The 13,238-nt window shown below is 37.3% G+C and overlaps 1 protein-coding gene across 6 annotated transcripts in view; it reads right to left on the bottom strand.

The window, feature by feature from the left end:
• RALGAPA1 (Ral GTPase activating protein catalytic subunit alpha 1) overlaps positions 1-13,238 on the bottom strand; it is a 195,868-nt gene that overhangs the window by 128,348 nt on the left and 54,282 nt on the right. For all 6 annotated transcript variants that reach the window (XM_040968824.1, XM_040968825.1, XM_040968826.1 and 3 more), the window contains exons 13-16: positions 11,891-12,039; positions 8,571-8,700; positions 5,491-5,728; positions 4,348-4,509 (exon numbers count right to left, since the gene is read on the bottom strand). In XM_040968824.1, coding sequence (XP_040824758.1) covers positions 4,348-4,509; positions 5,491-5,728; positions 8,571-8,700; positions 11,891-12,039 — 679 coding nt within the window. The remainder of the gene's footprint in view (positions 1-4,347; positions 4,510-5,490; positions 5,729-8,570; positions 8,701-11,890; positions 12,040-13,238) is intronic.

The raw sequence follows: 13,238 nt of genomic DNA, 5'->3' as shown, positions 1-13,238 counted from the left end.
CTGTATGTGAGATAATCACTCATTAAAACTTGCTTAGAGGGCCTGGTGTGGTTGCCTAGTAGCTGAAGTCCTCATCTTGTATGTATCAGGATCCCATCTGGGTGCCAGTTCACCTCCCAGCTGCTCTACTTCCCCTCCATCTCCCTGCGTGTGGCCTGGGAAAGCAGCTGAGGGTGGCCTGGAGCACAGGGACCGTTCACCAGTGTGGGACATCCAGATGAAGCACATGGCTCCTAGCTTTGGATCGGCTCAGCTCCAGCCTTGTGGCCACTTGGGGAGTGAATCAGCAAACAGAGGCTCTTTCTATCTCCCCATCTCTCTGTGTATCTGACTTTCCAATAAAAAATCAAAAAATCTTAAATTTTGAAAATATCTCATTTAGAGCAAAGATACAAATGCATAGACAAGAAAATAGGCTGCTTACACAGAAAGTAAAACTTAGATATAATTAAAGATGACTTTCTTAAAGACTTATTTGTTTATTTGAAAAACAGAGTGACAGGCTCACAGAGGAAGCAGGGAGAGAAGGCAAGAGCGAGGGGGGGAGCGAGACCTTTGCCCCACTGGCTCAGGCCCCAGAAGTCTGCACAAGTTCATCCGCGTCAAACTAGGAGCGACATCTGAGTCTCCATCCTCAACGTTTTCCTCACCAACTCACTAACCTGTTCTATCTCATATCTATACTGTGAAATGAAGGGGGCACGGGCCTGACTTAGTTATGACCTATTCCTCCACTATAAAGACACTTATACTCTTGCAATTACAAATAATTTGTGAGATGTTGTGTGGCAATAAGTTAATATCCTGCTCCCAATCAGTACTTGACTTCATTTTAGCATTTACTGATGATCCTTGTAAAAGATTTTTCTAATTCCTTCATTCTTTCCATATTTATTGGCTTGCATTTTTTAAGTAAATAAAGCTTTGTTTAAAAAAATCTATCTATTTTTATTGGGACGGCAGATCAATTAAGGGAAAGAAGGGACAGAAAAAATTTTCCATCCGATGATGGACTCCCCATTGCCACAATGGCTAGAGCTGAGCCAGTCCTGAGACAGGAGCCTGGAGTTTCTTCCAGGTCTCCCACACCGGTGCAGGGTCCCAAAGCTTTGGGTCACTGCAAAGCAGGCAGCTGGAGGGAAAGTGGAGCAGCCAAGACATACACCAGCATCCATATAGAGTTCTGACGCTTGCAAGGTAGATTTAGTCATTGAGTAAGGGCCTAAAGCTTCATTGTTAAAACGATTTGTTTGTTTGAGAGGCAGAGTGACAGAAAGAAATCTGCTTGCTAACTCCTTAGGCAGCCCCAATTTGAGGGTTGTGCCAGCTCAAAGCCTGGAGTCAGGAATTCCATCCTGGTCTTCCACATTGGTGGAAGGGGTTCCAGTCTTCGGGTCACTTTCCATTGCCTTCCCAGGAGCATTAGTAAGAAGCTGGATTTGAAGTAGAGCATCCAGGACTAAAGCTCAAGCTCTGACATGGGATGCCAGCTTTATAAGCAGCAGTTTAATCCGCAGTAATGCAGAGCCAGTCCCAGCAAAGAAAAGCGGCAGCTCCAACCTTCTGCACACATGTTTTTCACTATCATATTATGGATGATGAGTTTTTGATGGTTCAACCAATTAAAAGGCCCGAAGTGGCCTTTAAGTTACTCAGTTTCATATTAAGGAAAAAATTACGATTTTTCAAATCATGGGCCTGGTGCAATGGCTCAACTGGCTAATCATCCCCTTGCAAGCACTGGAATCCCATTTGTGCACTGGTTCATGTCTCAGCTGCTCCACTTCCATTACAGCTCCCTGCCTGTGGCCTGGGAAAGCAGCACAGGATGGCCCACAACCTTCCACCATGTCGGAAACCCGGGAGAAGCTCCTGGTTTCTGGCTCTGGATTGGCTCAGCTCTGGCCATTGTAGCCACTCGGGGAATGATCAACCAGTGGATGGAAGATCTTTGTCTCTTCTTCTCTCTATATATCTGCCTTTCCAATAAAATATAAAAGAAATATTTAAAAAAAAATTTTTCAAATCATACTACTGCGGAGCAAAATGTTTAATTACCTTATACCAGAATCTAGAAGAAACAGAGTTCTTGATTTTGAATGTAAGGACAAATAAACTTGATATATTTACAATTTTGTAGCCTGCAGATTTAATCTACTCATTTACTTGCATATATGCACAAAGTATATGTTATACTATTTTTAATAGAACAAAATTAAGATATATGCACCATTTCAGGACAGAAATTAAATTTTGGCATTCTCACGCATGAGATACAATATAGGAAGTTCAACATTTTTGACATTTAAAATCTTTTACATAATTTTACGCTTTGGTTTTATCTCTTAACACTCCTTCCTTCCTTACTGTACTTCACACTGCCTTCCCACCTGTCCTTAAACACCTGCACAGAATCTGGCTCCACGCCTGTCACCCTTCTTCTGCCTCTAAGCACTCTGTGTAACTACTGCCCTGGCCAGTCTCTCACTTTATTCAGACCTCTGTTAGATCACACAAGAGGCCTTTCACTACTAGCCTAACCCAAACAGTCTTATTTTCCCAAACCCTATCATTCTTTAATCCTTTACCTTGCTTTACTCTTGTCCTAAATTACTTCTTGTCAGCATATTTACTGGTTGTTCTGTTACTATATATCTCCTATTACAGGCCTCCACGTAAGCACTTAAATTTCTCTCATGTGAATGTGAAAAAGCCAGGCTTCACAGCAGTGTGTATATTATACTATGTGCCCACATATACATTACATAAATTAACACTCTAATATAGTGTTAATATAATCTACTAGTGGCTGTCTATAGTGAGGTAAACTAGGAGGGGCAGGATTGGACAAGCTAAGATTTACTACAATGAATAGATTCCCATAGTCTGATTTTTGAACCAAGAACATTCACTATGGACACAAAAAGACTAATTTTAAACATTTAACAAGGGCCCGGAGTGATAATCTAGCAGCTAATTCCTCGCCTCTCATGCAGTGGGATCCCATATGGGCACTGGTTCTAATTCCAGCAGCTCCACATCCCATCCAGCTCCCTGCTTGTGGCCTGGGAAAGCAGTCAAGGACAGCCCAAAGCCTTGGGACCCTGCACTGCGTGGGAGACCAGGAAGAAGCTCCTGGCTCTTGGCTTCAAATCAGCTCAGCTCTGGCCGTTGCAGTCACTTGGGGATTGAATCATCGGATGGAAGATCTTCCTCTCTGTCTCTTCTCTCTGTATATCTGACTTTCCAATAAAAATAAATAAATCTTTAAAAAAAAATTAAAATTGCTTCTCAGCCTTTTGGCTAAGATCAAGTATAAAAAAATTCTTTTTAATTTAACAAAATGTATGTTCAAAGTAGAATTAATTGTTTGCTTCTTTTAAGATTTTCCATATTATGCACGTATCTTTAACAAAATACTTAATGCTTTAACTCTCATTTGGTAAGCAAATATTATTTTGGGAAGTAATCTGGTTGAGATTAATATTTTACTCATTCATGCTATTTAAAAGACTAGCACGTGATTTTCCCTTATAGCTTTTCTTATTCTTTTACTCTGGCATATACAACTAATGGAGCTTTATGCTCATGTGATTTTAAGACAATTCTAAAGACATGACTATAAGATAAAGTGCTTCAAGTCTAGGATTGTTTGGTTGTCTAAGATTATCCAGCTAATCAGAGACAAAGAGAAAAAGGGAGGAGACAAGGACTAAGCCTTGCTCGCTTCCCATGGCAGTGCTCCTTCTACAGCTCAGTCCAAGTCAAACTTTGAGCAGGAACACAGTAGGAAGGTAGCTAGGTCCAAAGTATGCTGCGTATGCTACACTCAGAAATTCTTTCCAGAATTGCCATTTCCAAACTCAAAAATTTCATCTGTATTTGTTAAAAACAACAGGGAATCAAGCAAGAAGCTGCACATTGGCCTCACTTGCATACTAGTTCAGCGGGACCTCTCTGTTAGGAAGCTTATCTAACCATGTAATTGGGGCACTGAAAGTCAGCTGCTCTCTGTATCTAAGTAAAGCCATTTAGTAGAAACCTCACCTACCAAATCTTGAGTTCTAGCAAGCAAAGCTGTAGAATCCAGAGAAATAAATCTGTAAATCTAGAAAGTAAGTTCTATATAGAATTAACATTTTAAACTAAGGGGTATTTATAGTAAAACTATGTAAAAACAATTATATAAAATATATTTTAACAGCAAAAGAGGATAACACAGTATGTCATTGGATTCTGAATACTACTGAAAAAAATTTTTATAAGAAAAATCAACTGTCAAGCAAACTACACCTTCAGTTGCACTGTGAGCAGGCCTGAGCGCACTGCCCTCCCTGGAGTACGTACCTACGGTCTTCTGCCGCACTATACTTCTTGCCTTCTCGGTTCCTGGGGAGCCAGTGGTGGTCGCACTCCTCTGTCTCATTGGGGCTTGGCCGGGTTGATCACGACTCCATCCTCTAGAAAATGACTTGTCAACGGAAACTTTCTGAAATTCATGTCCAACTCCTAGAAAGGCAGATTTTCAATTTTAATTACTATCACCTGATCAGCAACATTTTCAAATTATGGATATTACTATGCAGAAGTCTCAAAGTTTAATTATAATTAAAGCAACAAGACAAAATGCTATGTTACATAATGCATTTCTGAGTTTCATTAGATAAGCCTCATGCAAAAATCTTAAATTATATATCAATAATAAACTATTATAAATTCAGTGCCACTCTCTTGCTTGTAATAGAATGGACATATGGACAAGAATCAGTAAACAAGTGAACTAAAAACAATCCAGTGATGATTACAAACTTTCTACCTAACAATAAATACCCACTTAGGAAACATTTTATCTAGCAAAAAGTGGTCTGAACACACATTAACATGCAGAAAAGACTAAGCATGCAACGTGATTTAAACATAATCAACTAAGCATATAAAATGCTAACAAACAAAAGCTTATAAACATACATATAAATAAGAACCATGCAATACATATAAATAAGAACCATGCAATTGCTTCATTCCCTTGGAACATCATGTAGATAATTCACATATAGGGAATGCATGCTTTCAGTTCAAAGTAATAATGCTTTCAAAAGAATTTTTCAAATAATATTTACTACAGACTTTTTAACAAAATTACATGAAATCACAAAAACTGGTAAAAAGGAACATCATTTTAAAAAATTCCACTGGGTTTATTATTTTTAAATGAAATATTTAATATTCTATATTCTCAAATAGGTATTTAACCTTAACTAGGCATGTTCAGAATTCACTTATCTCTTATCAAAATACTATTGATTTAAAGAAAAATGACAAAGCACTTGGCTATTTCACTGTTGAAAATGCTAAATCTCCAGGGTAAGTAAAGGATGAAACCATGTCAACGGACATCATCCCAACAGCCTTGCCTGCTCACTGGCTGGCTTTTCTGCAACTCAATTACTCAAACAAGCTTACACCGAGCACCCCGTGAACCACTCTTACCTTTCCCTTTGTGCTTTTTTTGCTTTTGTTCACTGAGTTTATCCAATGGTAAATCACTGAGATCCAAACTATATAAATTCCTAGCTAAAACTTTGGTTAATGTCTCCATAGTCAGTGACCACTCGGTGGCCAGCTCTTCCCAGTAGGTCAACGATGACAGAACCGACAGTAAATCATCCCAAAGCTCTCTGGAGATGTACACGTTTAGATTTGCTTTGATCCAAGCAACTATGAGAGTCTATAAAGAAACAATCAGAATCAGTGATATGTGCTTAATGTAACTTCAAAATCAGAGATTCCATTTTCAAAACATTACCTAAAAACAAGAAGAGTTTTCAATTAAATAACATCAACTCTTTCTATTTGGGTAATGCTTTTACAAGTAATTCATATAATCAGGAACATCAACTACACGTTTCATCTCAACAATTATCAGCCCCCAACATTCCAACAATGCAAACTGAAAAATCTCCCTAAAGCTATGCTTATCCTTCATAGTGCATTCATGTTAAATAGCCTAAATAGAAAAATGACCCTTTATACTTAGGGTTGAAACTGTTTAGTAATCAAAGTATAGGAAAAAACCAAAACCTTACATTTCCAAAGATAAAAATTATTTACTAAATACTTTGGAATTTTTACTACTAAAAAAAAGGAGCTAGGGATATATTTAATGTGTTTTTTTAAAATTGTATGTAAATGAGGGAGCAGGTGTCTGCTCTAACAATGAAGCAGCAGTGTCCCACGTGAGAGCGCCCCAAGTGGGATCCTCAGTTCCAACTTCTAATTCCAATTTTCAGTCAACACAGACGCTGGCAGGCACAGCTCAAGTGGCTGGGCTCCCGCCACTCCTGTGTAAGACCTGGACTGGGTTGCAGTTCTCAGCTCCAGCCCCAGTCCAGCCCCAACGGCTGAGGCCATCTGTGGAGTGAACCAACATATGGGAACAGTCTTTACCCAGGTCCACCAACCACCTGCCTCCCAAAAACTTCAAAAACCAGAAAGATCATATGTAATTTGAAGATTAAAGGCACCAAAAGTTAAAAAGCATTTGGTAAAAATCAACTGTAGAATTGGAAATGTAACTCATGAATGGTCAGGTTACTGATCAGCCAGTACTCCCTGAGATTTGGTGGATTTATACTAATAATTTACTTGTCTGTTGATAAAACAAGAAACAAAAGAGAAGATTTTTCAAAAACTTGACTCTATAAACTGCTTCAGATAAATTTAGATATGAAATGCAAAGATTAAAAAACCAGTAGACTACATCAATAGTAACTAGTAAATTCTCTATCTTTAAATGTTCAGAACACAAAAGAACATTATTATTTCAAGTAACAAACTGAAAGTTATTTTCTTATGTGCTTCCCACCACTGGGTACCACAATGGAGATGCAGGGGACAGGTGCTTTGCGTATACCCCATGGTGCAGTGCTGGGTTCCAGTGTGGACTTGGTTCTCCATCCTGCTTCTTGCTAATATGTAACCTGGGAAGCAGCAAATGATGGCTCAAGTAGTGGAGTCTCGTCCACCTACGTGGAAAATACATGGATGAAGCTGCCAGTTTCTGACTGTTGCCAGACCCAATCCTGGCTGTTTGGGGCATCTGAGGAATGACTGAGCAACTAGAACACGCATCTCTTTGTCTTTCAAATACATTTTAAAAAAAATCATTTTATCCCGGGCCCGGCACAGTATCCCAGCAGTGAAAGTCCTCTCCTTCTATGTGCTGGAATCCCATATGGGCTCTGGTTCTAATCCCGGCAGCCCCACTTCCCAGCCAGCTCCCTGACTGTGGCCTGGGAAAGCAGTCAAAGACAGCCCAAAGCCTTGGGCCCTGTGCCCACATGGGAAATGTGGAGGAGGATCTGGGCTCCTGGCTTTGGATCAGTGCAACTCTGGCCACTGCAGCTGCTATGGGAGTGAATCATTAGACAGAGTATCTTCTGTCGCTTCTCCTCTCTTTTTTATCTGAATTTCCAATAAAAATTAAATAAATCTTGAAAAAAGAAAGATCATCTTATCCCTTTACTTGCATTGAATGTGACACATTAAACTATTATTTCTGTTTTCTACCTTTCAAAGAATCTATAATACATGATTATTTCAAAAAGTCTGTAGGCTGGGGTCAGCACCATAGCATAGTATGCTAAGCTTCTACCTGTGGTGCTGGCATCCCACATGGGTGCTTATTTGTGCCCCAGCTACTCCACTTCCAATCCAGCTCCCTGTTTATGACCTATGAAAGCAGTAAAGTTTGGCTTAAGTGCATCTGCCACTGCACCCACGTGGGGGATCCAGATGAAGCTCCTGGATCCTGGGTTTGGATCAGCTCAGCTCTGACCGCTGTGGTCATTTGGGGAGTGAACCAGCAGAGGAAAGATTTTTCTGTCTATTCCTCCTCTCTTTGTAACTCTTTCAAATAATACATTATTCGAAAAGTCTGCAAAAAATGAAATGATAGATTTTTATGCAAAAAAGTTCATGTGTGAGTTTTTTTATAATATATATATGTCATAAATTTGTAGATATCTCAAATATTTAAAGTCAGCACTTTATCCCCAGGATGGAAAACAATAATATAGAATTCCTGTATAACTAACTACCACTGATAGTTTAAATTAAGATGCAAGTATTACAGAAAGACATAATAAAAATAAATCATGATTATTTATTACTTTTTCATTACTATGAACAACCTAAAAAGTTTTCTTTCCTAACAATATTAGAGAGTTGGGAATTCAAAGAAAACAAGGCTAGTACTCCTGAAGCACTTTCGCCAGTTTATGAAGCCATAAATATGTCCCATGATGTACAAGAAATACCAGACTATTAAAACACCTTTTTCATAATAATTTACCCATTCTTATACTAGGGCTGGGCATTTGTATGTATGGTAAGTAACCTACTTAAATGAGTAAATTTTAAATTAAGTCTTTTTACAAAAGATTCTTCCATACAAAATGATTTTTTATTTAAAGCCTTTTTCCCCAGGTAAGAATGTCAGGGTTCAATGAATTGTGAAAAAATAAATAAATAAAACCAAACATATCTATCCATCTATTTATTTTTATTGCCTGGAAAAGTGGTCCTGCAAGTCGACCTGCCAAGTTCATATTTTTTTTCCCCTGGAACTGTAGAAAAGCTTGTGATGGCATCTTCAGTACAGACTCCGTGACTCTGAGCAATACAAGCAGCATCTGTTCCCTTAAAGTAAAAAGATTAATTAATGTTTCCTTTTTGGATGTGTTTCCTTTGGTTAATGGTTAACTTTCAAATTAATAATTGTTATAAAAGTGTTACCTTGTTACCTTTGAAATACCTCATTACTTAAACATGTTTGAAAGACAGTTTCAAACTTTTAGAATTCTTTCATTATTACAACTTTTGAAAAATGTCACTGCAAACATCTAGATCAGCCATTTTTAAAACATTTTCAGCCAAACTACATTTCTGCATAAAAATCTATGCAACAGCCGGTCTGGAGATGGCTGCCAACCTCCCTCCCACTCACCAAGCAGGCAGCGACCCAGAGTCATTGAAAGAACACTCCTCTACGCAGAGAGCTCTGTCTTGATGCTTACCCACCCAGCCCATCCTCACAAAACAGGGATATAAAATTGACACATATCAGGCTCAACTTCAAAAGCTGCCAGATATTTTAATATCAACAGATCACAAAGAACCTGATAACTAACCAAGGACATAATTCTATTACTCTTTTATATCTTTTTTATTTTGGCCATTTAAAATTTTTTCTTCTGTGTATTATAAGTGAAGTCAATACAGGAAAAAGAAACAATGTGGAAATAACAGTCTCACCCACTTTCCTGTAGCCCTTGAACCTTTTTGCCCTAATTTAACTATGTAAAGATTGTCAAAAATAAAGAAAATAATGAAAAAAAAAAAAGTGAAGTCAAGTAAATTCTAATATCCTTACCTTACCTCTTCCTCCCAGGGGCTTATAAATAAAACCACAAAACTGTTTTATTTGTTCCTGATACCCAGAAATGGACTGAACACAGGAAAAACAAATGGCTGACGAGAGAATTTCAGCTGAATATCCAACCAGCTGGCATCAGCCCAAGGATCTACCACAGCCTACTCTCTTTTGGCCAGTTTAAAAGGCCCGTTAAGTATGCAGGATCACACCAGAGTCACCACAAGACATGTAACACAGACAGCAATAGGTTTCACATCCACACGTCATGGCTTTTCTGTGAAATGATGACAAAATTGAATATAAAACTACCGTTCAACTAGATACTCCAATTTATGGAAAATAAGTACATGTGTTAACTCACTGAATAAAAATTAAAGGCTACCTTTATAAATATGGGCTTCTAGCTCACCTAAATAAAATGCAAACCTATTTGAAGTCAACCATATTTTCAAAAAGACTTAGATTCCCCATATAAATTCTATGTGCTCTGTGACTAAACCAAAGTTCACTTATATACCAATTAATTTGTTTTGTAATACCACAGTAGGGGCTTCAATAAAATCTTGGAAATCTAATTTAAGTATGCAAATAATCTTCCAAAATACTGTTATTTTGAGGGAACATAAACAATTAAGAAAAAAACTTCAAAACTGTGTACCACATATAGAAGTCTGTCGTTATAATCTTGCTCACCATTGTCAAAGCATATAAGGGAAAAACCCCCAAAAAAACAATAACAAAAGAAGTGTACAGTGAGGTCAGTTAGCAAAGGCAGAAAGACCACGGTTCAAATCTCTAATAATTACGACGTATTTGAACAGGCTGGTCTCTTTGTCCCAGGAACTACCACATGTAAAATGGGAATGTTATCAATGTCAGAGGATACTGCAAGATTTATGAAAATTTATATAAAATGCATAGAAAGTCATGAAACAAAGGTATTCAAATGATAATAGTAACTACTCACACATAATTCTAATAATACTATTATTCTTTCAAAATAAAGCCATTTTTATATACAGCAAAATATAGATTAAGCATATGCTTTGACCAAGCACTTCAAGCATTAAAAATGATTACAAGAAAGAGAATTAACATATATGCAAGGCATGCTCATTAATAGGGACTAGTTAAACATTATGGTACATACAGAATACAGAAACTTGGTATCCTTTATCCAAACTGCTTGAGACAAGAAAAGTTTCCGATTTTGGATCTTTTCCCAGAATTTGAAATATCTGCATATACATAATGATCTGTACTGTGGATGAGACTCAAGACAAAACCTGAAATCCATTTATGTTTCATACACACCCTATACCTTATACACATGGGCTGAAGGTATTTTACATAATGTTTTTCAAGTATTTGCATTTTGACTGCAATCCATCACATGAGATCAGGTGTGGAATTTTCTACTTTTGGCATCACGTCAGTAATAAAAGTGTTCAGCTCTGGAGTTTTTTTGGATTAGGGAAGTAAGATATGTAATACTGTATAACTGGGTTGATGTGTGGTGAGCCAGATGTTCAAACAATCACCAATGTGTCTAGAGTGATCTTTTGGATAACCTTTTTCTTTTTTTAAGCTTTTCTTTGATCGAATTTTGTAACACCTATGTATCATTTTTTTTTAATTGCAGAGCTTCTCTCCCATCTTTCCAAGTGGACTATTTTACCATTTAATTAAGTAAATACTTATGGAGTATCTGCAATATATGATCCAATATATTAGGAAATGAAAATGAGAACACACATATACCTTACAGTGCCTCTGAGTGGGTAAAACAGACATTTACACTCATAAATAGTTAAGGGATGAATACAATTTCAACAAGACAAAGGTATAAATACAGAATGAAAGCAAGTGAGGCAAAACTATAGGAACATGTAGAAGCAAGACTAAGTCTAAAGGATAGTTCCGCTAATCACAGGGAAAGAAGGCAGGATCTACAGACAAGTTCAGAAAGGAAAGAGCAATTGGATCATTTCAGAAAGCAGGATCCTGCAAGGTAGAGCGAAATCTGAAGAAAGAAAAAACAAAGCACAGATCTGACAGGTAGTCTACCCAACACAGCTCTGATCTCTAGAGTAAGGAGTCAGGCATTCACTCACACATTCAATAGACCATATATTCATTCATTCATTCACGTATGCATAAAATCATTTACATACACATGTGTGCATACATGTATATATATCCCTTGGAGGTGGTGAGAGTTTATGCTCAGATAATATGAAGAATTTTGTGGAAATCTAAACAAACATGTTGGAGATAAAGTGAAATCAACTGTCACAATAATTACTATATAAAATATTCATTCATTAATGGGCACCACTATATAATTGTTAACAATTTCTGTTCATATAGACCTTGTTTCTCCAAAAATTATTATAATGCATACACAATTTTCAAAAACCCCACATATAAAGAATAAAAAAAAATTTTTTTTACCAGGTTTTTTTGTCCATTGACACCTGCACAACCATGTGCCGGTAAATGTTAAGAATACGTTTACACATATCTGTGTGTTCGTCCAAAAGATTTTTTATATCATTTGCAGGTTCAAGGAGAAATATGTTTGATGAATTTATAATGAAAACCTAAGGGAGGAAAAAATCATGAACTATTCAAAACAGAATTTCAGTGACAAATTTCTCATTCAAAACACACTTAGGTACTGAGCACGTGGGGACCAGAAACAAACCTAAGAGCATTATAAGCTAACTCTAATCTTCTGCCTCTAGCAATGACATCTGAAACTTAAACTTTTTTTTGAAAAATTCTTTCTCAATCTTGTAGGAAAGTCAGACAGTGAACCATCTTCTGGTTCACTCCCCAAACTCTTGCAACAGTCAGGGCTGAGCCAGGTCAAAGGCATTCAGCTGAGAACTCAATGCGCATCTCGGCATGAATGGCAGGGACCCAACTCCCTGTCTGGCAGGCATTAGCAGGGAGCTGGAATCCAGTCACTCAGACAGGGGCTGAGGGCATTCCAAAGAGCAGCTTACCCAAAGGCCCAACGCCTGGCCCTCTAATGGACTCTTTCAATTGAATTATTTTTATGCTTGTCTAGATAACATACAATTACTATAGAAGGCATCCACAGAAAATAAGCCAAGTACAAGAATAAACAGAAAAAACTTTTAAAAAATTATTCCCAGGGACCTTTAGTAGGCCAATGAGATATGGGAAAAACAGTTCAAGAACCCAATTTGAGAAGCAGTCAGTAGAAAGAACGATGGATTTAGTATAGTACTCCTGACAACCCACACAGGCTTAGGACTGAAAAGCATACAACTGCTTTAATAACACAAGGGTCACTCATGCTTTTAACCACAATAATTTCCTTTTAAAAAGAATGAATATAATCAAATCCTACAAATAATTAAGAACAAGGCAAACATGCAACAATAGACCAATGGAAAAAGCCCATGAATAGGCAAACCATAGATGAGAAACGATGTTCAAATACTCCATTGGTGCAGGTAAAGCAAATGCAAACAAGAAAGCACATTTTTTTTTTACACATGAAAATATTTCACATTTAAGAATAGCAAAAAATTAAAATTTGGTATTACTAGCAAATGGGGAGGAGATGAGACTAACATATTCTAGGTCAGAGATTTTAAAATCACAATAGACATGTGGGAGAACTATTTGGCAACAACAGTAAAGCAAATCTAATAATGTACAAATCCTACAATTAAGCAATTCTATTTAAATATCCAAGTTAAATAAAAACCTCACTGTAATACTGGAAACTCACTGAGAAACTGAAAGTTTTGCATCAGGACACAAT

Source organism: Ochotona curzoniae, unplaced genomic scaffold (genome assembly GCF_017591425.1).
Source record: "Ochotona curzoniae isolate NIBS_2020 unplaced genomic scaffold, NIBS_Ocur_1.0 scaffold_4701, whole genome shotgun sequence".
In the NCBI taxonomy this organism is placed as follows: Eukaryota; Metazoa; Chordata; class Mammalia; order Lagomorpha; family Ochotonidae; genus Ochotona; species Ochotona curzoniae.
This window is presented reverse-complemented; position numbering and strand designations above follow the sequence as displayed.